The sequence below is a fragment of the Vulpes lagopus genome, chromosome 2, assembly GCF_018345385.1.
Source record: "Vulpes lagopus strain Blue_001 chromosome 2, ASM1834538v1, whole genome shotgun sequence".
Taxonomy (NCBI): Eukaryota; Metazoa; Chordata; class Mammalia; order Carnivora; family Canidae; genus Vulpes; species Vulpes lagopus.
The window spans coordinates 26,038,536-26,060,654 of NC_054825.1; the positions used below are offsets into that span (position 1 = coordinate 26,038,536).

The 22,119-nt window shown below is 44.5% G+C and overlaps 1 protein-coding gene across 2 annotated transcripts in view; it reads right to left on the minus strand.

Moving 5' to 3' along the window:
- WBP1L (WW domain binding protein 1 like) overlaps positions 1-22,119 on the minus strand; it is a 66,357-nt gene that overhangs the window by 22,039 nt on the left and 22,199 nt on the right. Inside the window, exon 1 of one of the 2 annotated variants that reach the window (XM_041743145.1) lies at positions 19,637-19,839. The exons of the other annotated variant lie outside the window; for it this stretch is intronic. Coding sequence (XP_041599079.1) covers positions 19,637-19,663 — 27 coding nt within the window. The 5' untranslated portion in view covers positions 19,664-19,839. Of the gene's footprint in view, positions 1-19,636; positions 19,840-22,119 lie in introns of those variants that run through there. 2 annotated transcript variants of the gene reach the window in all.

Consider the following 22,119-nt stretch of genomic DNA (forward strand, 5'->3'; position numbering starts at 1 on the left):
TTCACCAATTTGTGAGGTTGGAAAACCCTGCTAGTAACTGGCAACAGCAGCTTCATGTCCATAGGAAAGCACCAAAGTTGTAAAGCTTAAAAGTAAAAAGTAATACTGAAATTGTTCACAGGTGTTAAAGCATAGGACACTATCTTGGCTGCTGGATGTGAATGAATTTGGAGCGCCACTTCTGGTTTCCCTACAGGGAAAAGAAACAATTTCTAATCGAAATGTCCAATTCCACAAATCAAAAAACAAATGTGTACTAATGCTCCTCTTGCATTCCAGCACTGTGCTGGATGCTATAGCTACAACAATGAGCAAGAGATTCTGGGGGAAGGGATCCTGTTTCTGTGGCAAGAGTGCTAGGTTGGTAACTTCAAAAATTCTTCTTTGCCAAAGCTCGTAGAAATAGTAACAATACAGCAATATCCTTTTAATTACACAGCTGAGCTAGCAAGAAAGTAAGGAAGATCCTTAGGAGTCAAAAATGTTGAAGGGAACTAGAAAGTACAATGGTAAATGAGGTCAGGCCTTTTCAGTTGCCCTGGAAAAAGGGGCTGTTTATTGCTGTTGGACCCAACTGAAAACAGGGAATTAAAACAGCCCCAATATAAAGTGAGGACCCTCAAAAAGATAGAGTGGACTAGGAATAAATTAGTCTATTGGCCACACACTGACAGGAAGAAAGCTCTGAATTGAGAGGAAGAAAACATCTGCTTTCATCATCTGTATCCATCGGTCGTGTCTTTCCATAAGTTAATTTGAAATTTGAATTGTACTATTACATGGTCTGAAAATCCCCAAGGATAAATTGAACACAAAAAGTGGCTTCAGGCTTGCAATAACGCTGTGACATTTGGCAGAAGAAATACAAAACTCTGAAGAGACCCACCCTCAATCGGGGCATGATTTCCATAAATAAAGCTCTGTTGAAGATGAGCTCACAATAGAAAATTCACAAAAGAAAAACTTACACAGAAATAAGCCATCGCAAACAAGACTTGGGAAATCCAACAAATAGCAGGATAAGACTCTCTGAGAAAACTTAAGAGAATGATCTGATAAACTAGAATATAAAAGCATGTTTCAAATTATTAAAGCCTGGGTCACCTGGGTGGCTCAGTGGTTGAGTAATCTGCCTTTGGCTCAGGGCATGATCCTGGAGTACCGGGATCGAGTCCCACATTGGGCTCCTGGCATGAAGCCTGTTTCTCCCTCTGTCTATGTCTCTGCCTCTCTCTTTCTGTGTCTCTCATGAATAAATAAATAAGTAAAATCTTAAAAAAAATAATAAACAGGGATGTTTAAAAAATTATTATTATTAAAGCCAAAAAGAAAGAATGAAAAACAAGAGAAAAGAACATGCTGAAGAAAACAGTGACCAAGCAGTGAGGTGGGGGTAGGGGGTATAGAAAAATCACTATTGATTAGAAACTCAATAGATTGGCTACACAGAGATCAGACCAAGTTAAAGAGAGAATTGGTGAACTGGGACACAGATCTGAGAAAAATACCCGGCAAAGGGCTAACAACAATTAAAATATACCATAGAAATGGAAAATGAGAATAAGAAGCTTAAGAAGAAGAATACGGAGGAGATGTGATATTTAAAGAGATAACTGAAAAATTTCCAGAACTGATTGAATATATGGAATTTTCAGGCAAACTCATACTGGAGCACACTGTTCGAAACTACAGAACAACAACAACAAAAAGATCCTAACACTGGGATGCCGGGGTGGCTCAAAGGTTGAGCATCTGCCTTTGGCTCAAGGCATGATCTTGGGGTCCCAGGATAGAGTCCTGCATTGGGCTCCCCACAGGGAGCCTACTTCTCCCTCTGCCTATATCTCTGCCTCTCTCCCTGTCTCTCTCATGAATAAATAAATAAAATCTTTAAAAAAAGAGAAAAAAGATCCTAAACACGTTCAAATGAGGAAGACTGAAAATTAACATTAAATTAGAATTTAAAATAGTAATAATCTCCATAAGGATATAAAACAGGATAACAGGTTTTAGATGGGGCAGTCAGGAAAGGCCTCCCTGGGAAGGTGACACGGGAGTCGAGCCCTGAATGATGAGAAGGGACCAGATCAAATTAAGAAGATCTGTGGGAACAATGTTCCAGGCAGCAGGAATGTCAAATGCATACAAAGACACCAATGCAGGAGTGAGTTTGGTGTGCTCAAGAAAAAGAAGGCTAGTGTGTGTGAGTATAGTGAATCTCAAGGGGAGTGGTATGAAAAGAATCACTGAGAATTTAGAAAGAAGCCATGCCTCATATGCCTTGCAAAACAGTTAAAATAACAGCCGAAATACCAGAGCTTGTAAATTCGTTGTTGGCTATAATGTTGCTGGATATATGAATAATATCAAAATATTTTTGCAATTCTTTTTTTTTTTAAGATTTTATTTATCCATGAGTGACACAGAGAGATGCAGAGAGAGAGGCAGAGACACAGGCAGAGGGAGAAGCAGGCTCCATGCAGGGAGCCCGATGTGGGACTCGATCTTGGAACTCCAGGATCACACCCTGAGCCGAAGGCAGATGCTCAACTGCTAAGCCACCCAGGCATCCCAGAATCACTGAGTTTTAATCAAAAATGAGGTCATTCTTTTTTTTTTTTTTTAAGATTTTATTTATTTATTCATGGAGACACACAGAGAGAGAGAGGTAGAGACACAGGCAAGGGAGAAGCAGGCTCCATGCAGGGAGCCCGATGTGGGACTCAATCCCGTGTCTCCAGGATCACGCCCTGGGCTGAAGGCAGCACCAAACTGCTGAGCCACCGGGGCTGCCCCCTATTTTTGCAATTCTTATGATTCCTTTTCAACTTAGGACCCCATCCCTCTTTTGTTGTCTCCCTGCTTTATGGCTGCTACTGTAGAGTAAGTAACAAAATCAACTTTCCTTCTAGTCTTGAACCAGGAATGGCTTTCCAGAAAGTAGACAAAATTCTAGCACTATACATCTACTGGACCAGGGTTCTATCTGATTTTGGTAATTCTTTATAACCAAAGGGCAAGAGAGTCTTCATAAACAAGACAGATTTGAAATGGCTAAATGAGAAAAGACAGCAAGCAACCTTAACTTAGAATCAGCTATTTTTATTCTTACACAGAATCTTCAAATTCTGAAATTGTAGCACTTTCAGGCCCAGGTCCTTAAAAAAGATTTGTAGGTGATCATAAAAAACACTCTTTAACACTGTTGGTAGTAACGCAAGCTGGTACAATCACTCTGGAAAACAGTATTGAGGGTCCTCAAAAAGTTGAAAATAGAGCTCCCCTATGACCCAGCAATTGCACTAGTAGGTATTTACCCCAAAGATACAAACATAGTTATTCAAAGGGGCACCTGCACCCCAATTTTTAGAGCAGCAATGTCCACATTAGCCAAACTATGGAAAGAGCCCAGATGTCCATCGACTGATAAATGGATAAAGAGGATGCAGTATATATGTCCAATGGACTATAACTCAGCCATCAAAAAAATGAAATCTTGCCATTTGCAATGACGTGGATGGAACCAGAGGCTATTACACTAAGTGAAATAAGTCATTCAGAGAAAGATAATTATCATATGATCTCATTCGTTATGTGGAATTTAAGAAACAAAACAGGATCACAGAGGAAAGGTGGGAACAATAAAACAAGACAAAATCAGAGAGGGAGACAAACCATAAGAGACTCTAAATGATAGGAAACAAACTCAGGGTTGCTGGAGGGGAGGGGGAAGGGGAGTCACTGGGTAATGGGCATTAAGGAGGACATGTGACGTAATGAGCACTGGGTATTATATAAGACTCATAAATCACTGATGTCTACCTCTGAAACCAATAATATACTATATGTTAGTTGTATTTAAATTTTTAAAAAATGGAAAAAAACATTCTTGAAAGTTTTATGGATTTACACCTAGATTTTTACAATAAGAAAGTTAGTATCAGTTTTTCTCTAACACTAATGGTTTTAAGCTGTTTGAAGAGCTGAGGAAAATAAGTAGAATCACTCAAGGGCTCACATTTTGAATTGGATGTATGGAGGTTACAGAATAGATGGGGATGACGGAAAGTAAGCTCATGCAGAGGAATGATCCAGTTGGAGTCCTGATCTATTATTTCCTACATGTTAGTCTAATCTCCCTGTTTTTATGATCGGGAGTGTCATGTACTACTTTTGTATCCTTCACAGTATAACCTATACATGTCAATTATACCTTTAAGCTTTTCTACCTAAAAGAGCTCTGTTTCATCCTTTCTGATAAAGGGCAAGCCACTGCTAAGAAATTAACCAAGACTCTATTTTCTATGTACTGGGGATATTATGAATGATTTTTTTTTTAATTTATGATAGTCACACAGAGAGAGAGAGAGAGAGAGAGAGAGAGGCAGAGACACAGGCAGAGGGAGAAGCAGGCTCCATGCACCGGGAGCCCGATGTGGGATTCGATCCCGGGTCTTCAGGATTGCGCCCTGGGCCAAAGGCAGGTGCCAAACCCCTGCGCCACCCAGTGATCCCTATGAATGAATTTTTATACTGTTTGGTTGAGTTCAGTAATTTTCCTCAAGGACAATTAGCCTGGCCAGGTTCCCCTAAACAAGCCAATAAATCTAATCTGATAAAATTCAGCCTAATCCCTCACATTTGATAGTATACTTTACCTCCAGTTCCCTGGACTCAAGAGCACCCAGTCTCCCACCCTCTGGCTGCAAAGTACCAGCCAGTAATATCTGAAAGAAGCCTAGACACAAAGTGAGCTGCTGCTGCTTCAAGATGTGGCTGCAGTGTATATTGTGGAAAGAGAGTCCCAGGGACCCCTGCTATAGCAGAGACAAGGATCCATTGACTTCCACCTGTGAGAGTCTCGTGTAACAATTCTGTCTGGGGACTCCCAAAGACTGGCATGCTCCAAGAATCTGAGGAAGGGCAACAGTGAATCAGAATGAATCATGACATCTCACAAATAGTGAATTTGCTCTAAGGTAGCAACGAACACACTTTGATAATAAATGGAACAAAATAAGGATGCCTGGGGGATCCCTGGGTGGCGCAGCGGTTTGGCGCCTGCCTTTGGCCCAGGGCGCGATCCTGGTGACCCAGGATCGAATCCCACGTCGGGCTCCCGGTGTATGGAGCCTGCTTCTCCCTCTGCCTGTGTCTCTGGCTCTGTCTCTGCCTGTGTCTCTGGCTCTGTCTCTCCTTCTCTCTCTCAAGAATAAATAAATAAAAATCTTTAAAAAAGCATTCTTAAAAAAAAAAAAAAAAACAAAATAAGGATGCCTGGGTGGCTCAGCAGTTAAGCATCTACCTTCAGCTCAGGGCGGGATTCTGAAGCCCCGGGATCAAGTCCCACAACCTGGTCCTCCGTGTTTCCCTCTGCGGGTGTCTCTGCCTCTCTCCCTCTGTGTCTCTCACGAATAAATAAATAAATAAAAATTTTTTTAAATAAATAAATAAATGCAACAAAATAGAGATGTGTTTCCTGAAGTGTGGTCCGTGAGCCCAAAAAATCAGTTGGTGTATTTAAGAATGTGGGTTAAGGGATCCCTGGGTGGCTCAGCGGTTTGGCGCCTGCCTTTGGCCCAGGGCGCGATCCTGAAGACGCCTGCTTCTCCCTCCGCCTGTGTCTCTGCCTCTCTCTCTCTCTCTGTGACTATCATAAATAAATAAAAAATTTAAAAAAAAATTAAAAAAAAAAAGAATGTGGGTTAAGAACTTATGGTTCAGCTCATATATATTCAAGTTTGAGAACCACTTCCCTAGATTTATAAAAACATACAATATACAGAGTTCTTGCCCTCAAAAGTAGAATGGTCTAATATTCCTCTTCTAAAGATTTTTTAAAATTTCTTTATTTGACAGACAGAGAGCACAAGCAGGGGAAGCAGCAGAGGGAGAGGGAGAAGCAGGCTCCCCGCTGAGCAGGGAGCCTGAAACTGGCTGGATCACAGGACCCCAGGATCACGACCTGAGCCTAAGGCAAGGCTCTTAACCAACTGAGCCACCCAGGTGCCCCAAACATAATTTTTTTCTTAAAAGTAACGTGTCAGGTACACTCATATCCACATCAGTACTACTGCATTGCAAACTGGATCCTCATTAAATAGCTCCCAAACAGAGCAGCCAAAAAAGAAATTAAAATCCATTTCCTGTGTTGCTATTAGGAACCTGAATAACAAACTCAGAAAAAGCCACTTGACCCTGGTAGGAAAATCCCAGAGCACAGATCGGAAGTTGCAACATATTCCATGGTTTTATTAGAGACTACTTGTCGATGTCCTAGCACATGCAGACCTGTGGGGTCTTACTGGCTGCAGCAGCTCAGGACATTGAGTTAATGTGCTATTCTTTCACACCTGGACACTTAGAAGGAAAGCACTCCTGCCTTGAGGCAACCCTAGCAATCCCTCATCACTGGTCTCTTCTGCCACAGAATAAATGCACTGAGAAGTATGGCATCTTCAGCCAAGGGCTGGTGCAGAGAGCTGAGGGGCGAGATACTAGGTAGCACTCAATAGAGCAGGAGGCACTCGGGCAGAGCAGGAGGGGATTCAGCTGACTATCATGAGTCCAGAGTTGGTCCCATGAGGGCAGGTTCTTTCCTTCCCACACTGTATCACTGCCTCTCCTGCCTGAAAGCAGGGATTACCAGAGGCCCTCAGACCACAATGGGACCACTAATGAGTTCCATGCTTACATGGTAACTTTGCTTTTCAATTTTAAAAAAATATTTATTTATTTATTAGAGAGAGTGCCAGAGAGAGTGAGGGGGAGGAGCAAAGGGAGAGGGAGAGAGAGAATCATAAGCAGACCCCCCTCCCCCCAGAGTATGGAGCCTGGGGCTCCATCTCAGGACCCTGGGATGACCTGAGCCAAAATCAAGAGTCAGGCACTCAACCACTGAGCCACCCAGGAGCTCCCATTTTCCAATTAAAAAAAAGGGATCCCTGGGTGGCGCAGCAGTTTGGTGCCTGCCTTTGGCCCAGGGCGCGATCCTGGAGATTCGGGATCGAATCCCACGTCAGGCTCCCGGTGCATGGAGCCTGCTTCTCCCTCTGCCTATGTCTCTGCCTTTCTCTCTCTCTCTCACTGTGTGCCTATCATAAATAAATAAAATTTTAAAAAAATGGAATTAATGAACAAAAATAAAATAAAAAAATAAAATAAAAATGGAATTAACAGGGGTACCTAGGTGACCCAGTCGGTTAAGCGAAGGACTCTTAATTTCAGCTCAGGTCCTGTTCTTTCCCTTTCCCTCTGCCCCTCCCCTGCGCCCACACCCTCTCTCTCTGTCTCTCTCTAAAATAAATAAATCTGGGATGCCTGGGTGGCTCAGTGGTTGAGCATCTGCCTTTGGCTCAGGTCATGATCCCAGAGTCCTGAGATCGAGTCCTGCATTGGGCTCCTTGCAGGAAGCCTGCTTTTCCCTCTGCCTATGTCTCTGCCTCTCTCATGAATAAATAAGTAAAATCTTTAAAAAGCAATAATAATAAAGTAAAATAAATATATCTTTAAGAATAAAAATGGAATTAACAATTTTTTTTAAAACCAGCAAAAACAGATTTATTCGAGAATAGCAGAGAATTACATCTGAGACGAGCAAGCTATGGCAGAACCACAGGCAAGTCCCTAGCTGTCAACATTTTCAAATGAAAAGGAATTATACAGAAATCAGATTTCCAGCTTCTCTTGCAAATTCCAGGCCCACATTCCCTTAGCAGCGTGTCAGGCTGGCTCACAGATGTACATGGGCTCTGGTTCCACCTCAGCCTCCCCGCAATGCCTGCTGTCCACGAAGCCCATCTGCTTCATTCAAGCTGTCACTGCCCAGCTCCTGTGGGCATCTGATTAGCTACTCCTGCTCTCAAGTTCAGTAATAGACGTGCATCCCCTCATGTTGAGGTTAACGCATGCCACAGAGACCCAAACATGAACAGCAGACATAAATTTCCCACAGTGAGGCTCAAGCAACACCTTCTCTACAAGACACGTAAAACAGAGGCCTCGACCCAGAGGAGCGCACCTCTCTGTGGCATGAGAGGAATACCTCTGGAGAGTCAGGAAAACCTCCTGCCACAACACTCAACAGGTTGAAGAAAAACCAAGTTCTTCCCAATGACTGTGTTTATCAAGCATTCAGCTGGGCATTTTCACCTAGGTTATGTTTTCCACATAGGAACCAAGAAAAGTTGGGTCCAGAGTGGTCACACTGCTAGAACAAGCTTTTTGGACCTAAAGCGCAAATTTGAGTGGAAAGAATGTAATGCTTGGGGGTTATCCTTAACTTTCATGCTAGATGCTGACAGGCACAAAAATTACAGGTAAGATATGGACTTTGCCTTTGAGGAACTTTGTAATAACCAAATGCTAGGTTTAAAAAAAAAAAAAAAGGTAGATGTTTCAGCTCTTGTTGCTGAAAACCTTCCCGAAATATTCAGGTTTATTGTGTGCCTTAATAAGTATGTTCTAATCAAAAGGATTCATTCTTTTTTAATTTTCTTAAAAGAGTATTTATTTATTTGAGAGGGAGGGAGCACAAACATGGGGAAGGGCAGAGCAATGTAATATATACCCAACACTCACATATAAAATTAATATATATAAAATACACACTTATATAGGACTCTCAAGGTTTTCGAGCTTCTTTAGTCAGCCTATCTTTTGAGTCTACCAGCCAGCATCCTGCAAGAGGTCAGAAGTGCTATTACCCTCATCTTACAGATAAGAAACTGCCACAAAGCCCCAGGCTAAGGATGACAGACCCGGAACGGTGGACATCCTGGCCTTCTGACTTTGGGGTCAGTATTCTTTCTATGACTAGGTTCTAGCTCATCAAAGTCTTTGCTAAATCCTGAAAATGGTGCTTGCTCAAATAAAATACTCACTTCTCTGCCTGGAAAGAGGTATGGCTTTCAAAGCTATCTCAAATATTGACAGTACCAGTAGACGTCTCATTGACGTGCTTTAAAAGAGATTCACCAGTTTCATTTGACAGAGAACAGTACATGTGGGATCTCAGAGAACTTCCTTACTTTAAGCAAAATTCTAAATTTAACCCCACTTTTTCTCAGCAGTTCCATCCCACTGCAGCAGGCTTTTGTCGGGAGCAAAAGACATAATAATGGGACTTGTCTGCTGTCTAAAGACCAGTTCCAGAGATTTATTGCCAGTAAAAAAGTTCAACACTGTTCAAGGAAACTATTTACTTACACCTGGGACAAGGAGTCACATTAAAAATGGTTTCCCTGGGCATGTGATGTAACGAGCACTGAGTGTTATATAAGACTGATGAATCACTCAATTCTATCTCTGAAACTAATAATACACTGTATGTTAATTAGCTGAATTTAAATAAAATTTTATTTTTATTTTTTTAAATAAAATTTTAAAAATAAAACATATTTTGTAGACAGCAGCAACAATAAAAAACTCCAATATCTATACCACAGAAACTTATCAGCATGGCATTAAGCAAAAATATGCTAGAAATGGAGTTACATATCAAGAATAATGTTGTTAATATTAAGAGTTGTGTTTTGCATCTGTCTTGCATTGGGATACATTTATTTACTGCCAAGAGCCTGCCTATAAAGTTAGGAGAATTACTAAGCTTATCACAAATTGAGGGGATCCCTGGGTGGCGCAGCGGTTTAGCGCCTGCCTTTGGCCCAGGGCGCGGTCCTCGAGACCCGGGATCGAATCCCACGTCAGGCTCCCGGCGCATGGAACCTGCTTCTTCCTCTGCCCGTGTCTCTGCCTCTCTCTCTCTCTCTCTATGTGTGTGTGTGACTATCATAAAAAAAAAAAAAAATTGATCGACTATTGCTAAATACTGGGGGCACCTGGGTGACTCAGTCAGTTAAGTGTCTGCCTTCAGCTCATGTTATGATCCCAGGGTCCTGGGATGGAGCCTGGTGTTGGGAAATCTCTGCTAGTGGGGAGTCTGCTTCTTCCTCTCCCTCTGCCCTCCCCACCCCAGCTCATGTTCTCTCTGATAAATAAATAGAATCTTCAAAAAATAAAAATAAAAACAAAAATAAAAATAAAAATGATCTCCCTGGAAATGGATACAAGATTAAAAAAAAAAAAATGTCTTCAGAATCCAGAGGCTATGTCTCCAAAGGACTCTGAATAACTTTAAAGAATCTTCTGAACTCTAAGACCTTACTCTTAAAGATTAGAGGGATGCCTGGGTGGCTCAGTCAGTTAAGCGTTTGGCTCAGGTCATGATCTCAGGGTCTCAGAATCCTGGATCTGGGTTTGCACTCAGAGGGGAGTCTGCTTCTTTCTCTCTGCCCCTCCACCCACCCCCACCCTGCTTGTGCTCTCTCTCATGCCATCTCTCAAATAAATAAATAAAATCTTAAAAAAAAAAAAAGATTAAAGGAGACACCAGACGACTTAGAGAAAGGGGAATTTACTATACTATCAGAGATAGAGTACAATAGACCCAATACAGCAATAGACACTTAGCTTGAAATATGGCCTGTTTTTGAAATAACTGTAGCCTAATTGTTCTTTAAACTATATAAAGTTATTTGGGCATTACTGAGATCCCATCCTTCTGAAAGTGGTTATCCAGATTGTTATTATCCAGAGTAAGAGATAAAATACCAGTTCCAGAAGGTCTTGATCTTAGCTACTGGCCATAAAAAATCAACTCCATACCTGCCCTTGACAAAGCCTAGTGCCTGCTGATTAGGGGTAACCAAGATGTTATTAAGATTCTAAATCTTGGGATCCCTGGGTGGCGCAGCGGTTTGGCGCCTGCCTTTGGCCCAGGGCGCGATCCTGGAGACCCGGGATCGAATCCCACGTCAGGCTCCCGGTGCATGGAGCCTGCTTCTCCCTCCGCCTGTGTCTCTGCCTCTCTCTCTCTCTCTGTGACTATCATAAATAAATAAAAAAAATTTAAAAAAAAAAAAAAAAAATTTTAAAGATTCTAAATCTTGGGATCCCTGGGTGGCGCAGCGGTTTGGCGCCTGCCTTTGGCCCAGGGCGCGATCCTGGAGACCCGGGATCGAATCCCACGTCAGGCTCCCGGTGCATGGAGCCTGCTTCTCCCTCTGCCTGTGTCTCTGCCTCTCTCTCTCTCTCTGTATGACTATCATAAATAAATAATTAAAAAAAAAAAAGATTCTAAATCTTGTGGGCAAGTAGTTAATACTTACTGCTTGGAAAGCAGCAGGGGGAAGTACACCTATTTTCCCTGTATTAAAATATCTCAATCCACTTTCCCTGAGGCCTGTGACTTCTGTGACTGTTCCCTCAGCAGAGTGGATACATTATGCATCAGTAATGTCTAGCCATGAGTTTCTCTGCCTTGGCAATACTGACACTTGGAGCCAGAGAATTGTGTGGCGACTGTCCCATGCATTGTTGCATTGTAGGATGTTTATTTAGCAGCATCCTTGGCCTCTACTCACTAGATACTGGTAGCAACATCCCGCTGCTGCCCTCCCTCCCCCATGCCCAGGGTGTGACAATCAACAACATACAAACATTGCCAAATGTTTCCCAGGTAGAGGGGGAAAATTGCCCATAGTTTACAACCACTATTCTAGCCAAACTGCGCTATACAATTTAGTGCAGAATTATATTCTATCTGTCTGATTGCCTCCTGAGCTCCCCAACCATTCTGTAAATTCCCCAGAAGCGAGCCTAATGTCGATCTCACAAGCGCAACTGGTCTAGCAAAGGATCAGACAGGCAAAAATCTTCAGAAAGTGCTGATCCTGCTAACAGACAGTCAAGTAACCCAAGGGGCTAGTCCTCCCCCTGGGCTCCCTGTGCCTCCCAACTACAATGGTCATGCGAAGCAGTGGCACTAAGGGAGTCTCCAAGGGTAAGACCAACGCTGTGGTAATGTGATTATGCATGACTGCTGAGAGACCTACCCATTGGCTCTCTGGCCATGAGAGCTTCACAATAACTCAACACAATATGAGCCTGGCTCATAAACTCAGAACCTCACCCAGAGACAGGGAAGTGATAGCACATTCTATTTTTGCTGGCTACCTGCCCTGGTCTACCCTGGGCCTCCCCACCACACTCCAGAGCCACACCCAGAGGAGTGGGAGGTCACAGGTATTCACACCACTGTCTGTACATATCAGGGATTTCCAAATCCTTGATGAAAACCACATGATCAGATGGGCAGTATGTGAAACCAACAATGAGACCGTGTGTCACAGTGCAGTTAAAGAACTTGAGAACATGTGTGTTAAGCAAGAGAACCAAACAATAACAATTTTCTGGCCTCCTTGATGTAATGCCCAAGGGAACCAATGTCTTATATGCAACACAGACCCAGCAAGCCCTAAGCCACTTTCAGGAAAAGAAGTCACTGTGTTATACCCCCGCCATTCTTAAAGCATGTCTCCCTCTCTCCTGAAATGCATACAGCTTTCCCCTACTGCCCTTCCTCCCTGGGTAAAACAAGATAGGTCAAAAAAAAAGAAAAAAAAAAAAAAAAAAAAAAACCAAGATAGGTCAAGCAAGTCACCTCCCAGAACTGAATCACCATCTCCAGCAACCAGCCACCAACGGCCACTTACAAGGTCTGGGATTCAAGTCTAGTTGAGCCCTGCCCAGAAAAGCAATGGCTACAAAGGGGCACAGAAATGGCTAAAGCAGATGTGAGGAGACTGCTTCAACTCATTTTCGCCATAAATTAGCAACAGAGTCCAGAAGTGTGAGGGAAGGAGAGTTAAGAAACTAGTATCTGGCTGCTAGGGAATTGGGGCAGAAAAATGAATTTTCTAGAAGGTTTTTGTTGTTGTTGTTGTTGTTTTGGGTTTTTTATTCATGAGAGACACAGAAAGAGAGGCAGAGACATAGGCAGAGGGAGAAGCAGGCTCCCTGGAGGGAGCCCAATGCAGGACTCAATCCCAGGACCCCAGGATCACAACCTAAGCCCAAGGCAGATACTCAACTACTGAGCCACCTAGGTGCCCCTAGAAGTTTCTTCAGTAGCCCCAAATTATTGTTCTCCTGGACTAAAATTTACCTCTTCAAGGAAAAGGGGTGGGAGGGGGGTGGATCCAACTCGTGGGTTATCACTGGAGGAAGTGAATGTTTTCTTTGGCTCTACCCTGGATAAAAGTTTCAAAATCAGCAGATACAGTCTTCTTTTCCACTAAGTTACTATCCAGTCCACTGATTTCTCTTTGCTTTGATAACAGGAGTGTGATGAAGAAACAAGCTACATTCCTCTACAAAAGCAGTTTCTTGCAGCAGGTTGAGGGTTTAAAAATCCATCTGAGGGGCGCCTGGGTGGCTCAGTCAGCTGAGTGTCCGACTCTTGATTTCAGCTTGGGTCATGATCTCAGGATCGTGGGATTGAGCCCTGCAGTCAGGCTCCTTAATGAACGTGAATCCTGCTTGGGAGTCTCTCTCCCTTTTCACCTCTCCTAGCCCCCCCCCCCCCCCCCCCGGCCCAATCTCTCTCTCACTCTTAAATAAATTAAATCTTTAGGGAAAAAAATCCATCTGAAAGGGCCAAGATAAGAATCACCTTTTCCTACCTTTAGGTGACAGTAGGGAACTGAGGCACTCTATGGAGCTGACACTTAACAAGATTTTTACACATCAGCGCCAATAAGGATTTTGGCTTCAATCTCCAGTAGTACAAACATCAAATGTCACCTTGATGTTTGCTGCATTATATATAGCCAGTTCCCTTCCAAGCAGGGTCTTGCTTAATTTGTCCCGAACCTTGTAGAGAGAGACTAAGCACACACAGGGGGTTATGTCGGCTGGGACTCAATACTTGGGTTGTTTGCAGAGTGCAGGGTACACAGGGAGAAGATGTGGCAGATTTGGGTGCAGGTACCATTCCTGAGCAATATGCAAGAGAAGGACAACACTGTTCTCTCAGACCTGGCCTCAGTGCCACCACAGCCACACATTAGCTATGTGACACTAAAGAGATAAAAACTCCTTGAGTTTTGGTTTCCTAACACCAGAAAGGAAGTAGGATCTCCTATCTCACGGTGGCTGTCGCGATGAAACAACAAATGCATCATGTAACGCTGGCTAACATTCAGCAGTTCAGGGGTTAAATTAGAAGTTGGCAAATTCCCTCTTCCCTCTCTCTAGTGATGGCTTCCACCCTACAGCTTTAGGCTGGCTTACATTATGGTATTTTCAGTGCTGTCCTTGTGAGACCCTAAGATCTCTCTTTTTTTTTTTTTAAAGATTTTATTTATTTATTCATGAGAGACGCAGAAAAAGAGGCAAAGACACAGGCAGAGGGAGAAGCAGGTCCCTGCAGGGAACCTGATGCAGGACTCGATTCCAGGACCCCAGGGATCATGACCTGAGCCTAAGGCAGATGCTCAACCACTGAGTCACCCAGGAGCCCTCCCCAAGATCTCTTATTATGCCCAGGGAGTAACTGGGATTCAACATTCTGGTTGCCCTGTTACACTCAGCATCAAGCCAATCAAGGGCCTATAGTACCAGCTGCCACTTTCTAGAATACAAGCACCCCCTTGGGCCAGGAGCCTCATATTCTAACACAGGCAAAAGGACCTCAGTTTTGTTGAAAACTACTCATTTCTATTATCAAGGATCATCTCACTTTGGTGAGGACAATTTGGGGGAGAGTGGGCCCCTCCCACAGAGAAAGGCAACATTCTGAGGTGCACGATACAAATTATTATCTTGATAGATCTAGCATGAACTCCACCAGCCAGCAGCTGCCATCAACTGGCCCTTCCGCACACCTACAGTGCAACCACTGTGACCACTGGACTTTGGACAGGGCCACCTGCAGAAAGCCACCTCCTAACACCTGTGAACTCACAGTACCCTGTCCCTCTCTAATAGCACTCACCACCACCTGCTGAATGTTCCAATTACCCTGAGCACTTCCTTCCCCTACTAGACCGTAAATCCCGAGGGCAGAGATAGAGTTTATGTCTCTTTGTATCCACAACATGCTTTGGATGGAGTATGTGCACAATACTTTTTTTTTTTAAGATTTTATTTATTAACTCATCTCACACACACACACACACAGGCAGAGACACAGGCAGAGGAGAGAGAGAGAGAGAGGCAGAGACACAGGCAGAGGGAGAAGCAGGCTCCCTGTAGGGAGCCCGATGTGGGACTTGAACCAGGGTCTCCAGGATCACTCCCTGGGCTGGAGGCGGTGCTAAACTGCTGAGCCACCCGGGCTGCCCACACAATACTTTTTAGATCTAGCATGTTAGTCCTGAGAATTCTCCTGCATTATGAAATCAATGCCTTCTGAATCAAACAGGAAATAGAATTCATTTAAATCAGCAAATGAAGAATGTTCTGTTGCAATCCTATTCTCTGAAAGTCAGTAATCCACCTGTTAGGTTTACATGAGGGATTCTCTCTGAACCAGAAAACTCATTTTCTGATCTCACCAGTTAAGAATGGGATAACTCAACTGTAGGGCCTATCTAAACTCTGGTGCACAGTTCCATTCCCACAAAGTTCGGCGGGTGACTCTTTTCTGAAGTTTAGCTCCTCCAAGCACAAAAAGACTGCTCTTTAGTCAACACTAGCTTCTAGCAAGCTGTCTTAACTGTCCCTTGCATGGAAGAACTAATACGACCTACAGCTTAATTGCCCTTTACAGACATTGAATTCATGTCACACTCATTATCGGACCAAAGGGCCCTAATGCCTTCCTCTTTCTCTGTGTCATAAAGGATGCCAGCAGTCGGTGAGCCAAAGTCCTTGTCTTGCCTCAGGCATATCTCATACTAAGACTCAAGAGATGACAGTTTCCCTTCTCATCTACAGGCGAAAATAAAAACAACACTCTCAACCTGGTCTGTCTGGAATGCTCTTTCCCCAGATCATATGTCTGGTAAACTCCTACTCATCCCTAAAGACTAGATCGGATATCACCTTCTCAAGGAAGCCTTTCATACACACCACTCTCCATCCCACATCCCCTGCTTGCCCACCCTCTACTGTCCTACTTCCTGGGCATTCCTGTTACAGCCTCAGCAGTTATCAGTTATCCTGCAATGATTTCCTTGCTACTAAACCTAGTGGGGCAGGGGGCGCTCTCATATTTCCAAAAACTAGCTCGGTCAGAACCACCTGGGGAATTCACACAAATGCATGTTTCTGGGGCTTGGCCCTACACCTACAAAATCTACCTCGTAATTAGCCCCACTCTCAGGTGATTTTTATGCATTTTGAGAACCAGTGCATTGGAGTATGAGCTCCTATGGGAACTCATGAGCTCCTATGGAAGTTAAGGGTTGTGCTTTATTTATCTTTGCATCCTGTGTGTCAGGTCCACATTCATTAAGTGTTCAAATCTCCCTGAAGGGACATGATTCAGTAGATGCTGCATTCATGACAGTCTTCCACAGAGTAAATGCAAATGGGCCCAAAGAGACAAACAATGTCTTAGCTGGAACCCAGGCCACCTAGAAACAACCTTCAGAAAATATGCCCCAGGGCAGCCCCGGTGGTGCAGCAGTTTAGCGCCGCCGCCTGCAGCCCAGGGCGTGATCCTGGAGACCCTGGATGAGTCCCATGTCAGGCTCTCTGCGTGGAGCCTGCTTCCCCCTCTGCCTGTGTCTCTGCCTCTCTCTCTCTCTGCACCTCTATGAATAAATAAATAAAAATCTTTAAAAAAAATATGCCCCAACTAAAACAATGCCATAACCCTGCTCTTCTCACACAGACATTGGGCAGAGCAGTCTAGGTAGTGAGAGAAATTCCAGGCTCTGGAATCAAAAGACCAGGGTTTAAAAAGAAACAACATGGGTGCCTGCGTGGCTCAGTCGGTTGAGCATCTGACTCCTGATTTCAGCTCAGCTTATGATCTCAGGGTCATGGGATCGAGCCCCACATTGGGCTTGGTGCTCAGTTCAGAGTGTGCTGGAGATTATCACCCTCTCCCTCTGCCTCTGCCCCTCCTCTGGTTGTGTTCTCTCTCTCTCTCTCTCTCTGATAAATACATAAAATCTTACAAAGAAAAAAAAAACAAAGCTTCTATTACCATTGTCCTAGCTAGCTGAACAACTTTGGGCCAACGGCTTACCTCTTATAAGCCTCAGCATGCACTTCTGCAGAAATAGAATCACACTACGACATAAGACAGGGTTGTTATGTGGATTAAGAGAGAAAAGAAATGTACGAAAGTTCATATGTATTATGTATGATAAAGACCAACAGAATATATATTTTTGTCATTTTTAAAAGACAGAATTATTAACAAGTAATCTTTAGAAAGCTAGCTTTTCTATAGCTCCAGTAAAGAATAGTTATACTGTCAGACACAGAAATGCTAGAAATACACAAAATTATATAACCAAAAACAGTCAAAGTTCTCATAGGCAAGGTTTGAATCACAGAAGGGCAGAAAGGGTCTCCAAGAGGTCTTCTAGTTCTTCCTTCTACCAGGGATTTGTTTAGAAACAAATCTTAAAGGGTGCCTGGGTGGCTCAGATGGTTAAGCATCCAAATCTTGGTTTCAGCTCAGGATATGATCTCAGGGTCCTGAGATCGAGGCCTGCCTAGGGCTCTGCACTCAACCTGGAATCTGCATAAGATTCTCCCTCTGCCCCTCCATGCACCCACCCTCCACCCCTGAGTGTACACATGTTCTCTCTCAAATAAATAAAGCTTTTTAAAAAGAAAGAAAGAAAGAAAGAAAGAAAGAAAGAAAGAAAGAAAGAAAGAAAGAAGAAAGAAAAAAACAAGAGCTTAAGATTCACCTGCTCTTGATCCTCTGAGATGCTCCCCAGGACCACCAACTCAGCCCTTCACTTGATCTACTACATCCTCTCACTCAGCTGAGGGGCCCTCCTCTTCTTGACTGGTCAATATACAATGTGACTAGCATACTCGTATAGTAAGCGACAGCCTCCCAACGCCCAGAGAGCTCACGCTGATAGGCCTTTCCACTCCACCCTCCACCTCTAGTCCTTGGGCTTCTAGTTCTCCATACCTGTGGGCTCTCGCATCCCTTAGGGATGAGTACATAGAAATAATGGTTACATTTTCACTAAATGCCCACTCTCAGCCAGCCAAGGTACCTCATGTTTTAAATACATTCTTTTGTGAAAACCTCTCAGTAAGTCTTCCAGTAGGTTTTATTATTTTCATTTCAAAGATGAGGTTCAGAGCAGTTAAGGGCCTGCCCAAGACCCTGGAGTGGCAGGCGGGAGGACAGGATATGGACACAGGCCTTTCTGGCTCCCAAGCCCTGCTCCTCCCACCCTACCACAAAGTTTCCACCTCTTGCCTCCTGACATCTGACATGCATGCATGGGATGTACCATTTCCAATGCTGTACAAAATCCTCACCAGGGGGACAGTTGAGTGGCTCAGTAGTTGAGGGCCTGCCTTTGGCTCAGGTCGTGATCCCAGAGCCTGCTTCTCCCTCTGCCTATGTCTCTGCCTCTCTCTCTGTGTGTCTCTCATGAATAAATAAATAAAATCTTAGAAAAAAAAAAATCCTCACCAGGTCTCCCTCTGCCCATAGGTTAAAAGGACATCCTTTCTCAGGGACAGAGGAGGTGCTCAAATGTCCCCCAACCCCCTGGCCTATCAGCTGCCCCAAAGAACACTGAAAATTAACAAGAGAACCGATGGTATGTATGGAGTGAGCTTTTCATAGACACTTTTAAAGAATTTTGGGCAACCCAAGGGAGATTTGCTCACCTAGCACTTTTCTAACAGTGAGACTAAACCAGCAGTCCCTAGAGGCAACTCGCTAAGACTTCTGCTTTCATCTCATCTATGGCTTTTCATCACCCAGGAACAGGCAGCAGAGGGTGTGTGTCTGTCCCTACCCCCTCTTACAGCCACTGGTTACAGTCACACATTCCGATACAGACATGCCTCTTAGACCAAAGGGGGTGGGGTGGGGTGGCCAACTCTCAGAAGCCCTGGAACAAATAGTTGGCAACAGCTGTGTTCTCAGCAGACAGCAGTTGGTCTCTTGCTACTGTTTTCTCATTCCACACCAGGTTACGGGCTATAATTTAGTGCCTCTACTTCAAACAGCAGTTTGCATAGCAATCAAGACTCTGCCACAGGGGTCTGTTGGCTCTGAAAAATCTGCCAGGAACACCGAAATGTGGCCAATCCCATCCCCATCCCTCTGAGATAGCCAGGTTGTCCCTGAGCCACACAGCCCTGACCACATGCCCACAAGGAGAAAGCCTCCGGGTGCCCTTTCCTCTAGTTGATCCCCCTACCCCCCACGTAGAATCTCTTTAGAATGAGAGAGAAATGTTAAGAAATCTCTGCTAACTAACCAAATCAAAATGTAGAAGGAAGAAAAGCAGTTTGGATCAAGAATCTAGTCTGCCTCTCATTCTCCCCAGTCTCTCCCCTCAGCTGTTCCCTCTCTGAGGCTTTGGAAACAGCTTTATGGTTTCTAATGGAAAAACAGAATGGACAGCCCCAGAGACCTCAGGGATGTATGGGGTTAAGAACACGGTGGCTCTGGAAGGAAGGAACAACTAGCACACAAGAAGACTGGAAATTTCTGCACGGGAGCTGGCCTGCTCTAGCTGCGAGAGACATTTTCTCAAAGGTTCCCTCCACCCAAAGCTGTAATACAACAAACAAGCTCCCACCCTTCTTCCCTGCCCAAACCCGATCGACGGATAACCAGTTCAATTACCTGTCTAAGACCCAAAAGGAAAGGCATCCTGCAAGAGCATCGTCCACACTAACGTTTGGAACAAAGGGCTTTTAAAAGTTAAGGTCTTGGAATGAGCATTTCCCCAGGTGGGCCTGCGAGCTCGGCGGTCCCAGCTAAACGGCCTTCCTTAGCAAAGAAGAGAAAGTAAACAGAGTCCTGGGACCAGGCAGGCGCTCTCCCTCCTGCTGTCCTCGCTACTCCCCCCGCCTGGCTCCGACCCACCCCCACCTTCTCGTGACATATCTCAGACGCAGCAAAGCCCAAGCTGTCTGCCAAGGGGGAAATGACATCAGTTCAGGCACAGCAGAAACAACTCCAGACAGCTGCTGTGGAATACTGAGGAGGATGTGCTGCAAACCCATGACGGCCAGCCCCGGACCCACCTCGCGCTGGAGCCTGAGACAGGAGGGCTGCCGCTCTACTCGCTCTACTCGCTCTACTCCGGTCCCCTTGGCTCTGAGCTGGTGCATAGAAATCAAATCTCTCAAGCTGAAATGGGCTACATTTCTCTGGATAAGGACTGGCCTCTGGAGCCCCCAGGCTATTGTTTCTCCTCCTTGGGAAGGAAAGTTAAGCCCAGTGGTAGTCAGTTTCACCGACACTTTTCCGCCCCGGCTCCCACTGAGTCAGTGCTCAATAAATAACAGTTGTGTTAAGCCCGGTTGTCCCAACTTTCTCTAGAGATTGAGGCAATTACCAGGGAGGGTTTGGGAGGCACCTTTCCCCCAGCTAAGGTAGGACATGCTACTTCGGACACTGACCTCTGGAGCCCTCGCTTCTACAGGAGAGTTTATATTTCATAAACAAATTGCGCATGTACAGGTGCCAACATGTTTCCTCACTTGTCTTACAAAAGGTACAACAAGTCCTACGGCAGCCTCCAAGTTGCCAGTAAAGCAGATCATCTATATCTATATTTAAACCAACTCTTGGGACACCTGGGTGGCTCAGCGGTTGGGTGGCCTGCCTTCAGCCCGGGGCATGATCCTGCGGTCCCGGGGTCGAGTCCCACATCCGGCTCCCTGCATGGAGCCTGCTTCTCCCTCTGCCTGTGTCTTTGCTTCTCTCTCTCTCTCTCTCTGTCTTTCATGAATAAATAAATAAAATATTTTAAAAAAATAAAATATAAATAAACAGACAAACCAACTCTTGCTTCTGAAAAGTTCACCTTCGTAGGTCTGTCGTGCTTTCTTCTCAAAGCTCAGGTTAGGGAGAAAATGGCTAACAGCACGCTTTACACAAGAAAAAAAGGCCCTGGGGCTGGCCTGCTCTCACCTGCCCACCCCCTTCCCTAACCAGCAGGTCACAGCCGCTCTCCTTGGCCCTGAATCCTCTACCACAACACTAACAAAGAACAAAAGGTTCATGTTCGGATTTGTCCTTGCAAAAATGACTCCTCTCAGAGAACTTTATAAATCCAAAGTTACTTTCTAGTAACTTCTGGGGCTGCGGATTGATTATATTTTCCATCACCCAAAGCAAGTATGTCTCATCTTTCTTTTTATTTTCTGCAACAGTTTTCTTCCAGTGATATTCATCGAAGGCCTCCACGGGAGTGGCACTGTGCCGGGCATGACCCAGGTAAAATCAGAAATGGCTCTTGCAAATTAGTATCTCTCACCCCCACCTAGGACAATAAATTAGCAGCACACAACACTTATTGCATGGTGAGTAGCCAATAGTACTTTTCAGTCGTTAGTGAATCCAGCCAGACACACAATGTGCTTGCTGCAGGTCTCCCACTGATGGTCAAGGTCACACTGACTTTCCTGACTGAGGAAATGAATGAGCCAAGCCAGCTGAGCCATTTCCTCGAGGCTCATGCAAAGAACAAATCCCAGCCTCATTGCTACCAGAAGAGAGAAGAGGAGTGATGGGTAGAGGGCAGTAGCTTTTGCTGCTGCAGGTGTTTCGGGGCTAGGGGGCCATTCTTCAGCAAGTATGTATTCTCAGAGCCCATCCCATGCGTTGTTACCACTCACACACACAGGCCAAATTAGCAAACGGGAGGACAGGAGACAGGCAGGTCTGGGTGACCACCAGAAGACACATGCAGCACTATGATTTTTGTCAGCGAAAGTGGAGAAAAGGGCACCCGCAGCCCTTCCAGGGCAACTCTGGTCTGAAATTACCTAATAAGACGCAGCAGCACCTGCAATTCTCTGGAAAGAGTGCCACGGCTAAGTGTACTTTTTCATTCATTGCAGTGTGCCAGACACTGTTCCAGGTGCTGATGACACTGCCATGGGCAAAATGCTCAAGGACCTTTGCTCTGATGGGCTATGGAAACATTCCACATTTCTAAATAATGCTCATCAACAGTGATCTCTGAATAAGTGGAATTGCAGCAAAATTACTAGAAATCCAAAAATAATTTTGTAAAAGTTCAATCTAAATTATCAAAATTGCATCATAGGCTTCCCAATTTTCCCCTAATGAATCATCATCCTTTTATGGATGTA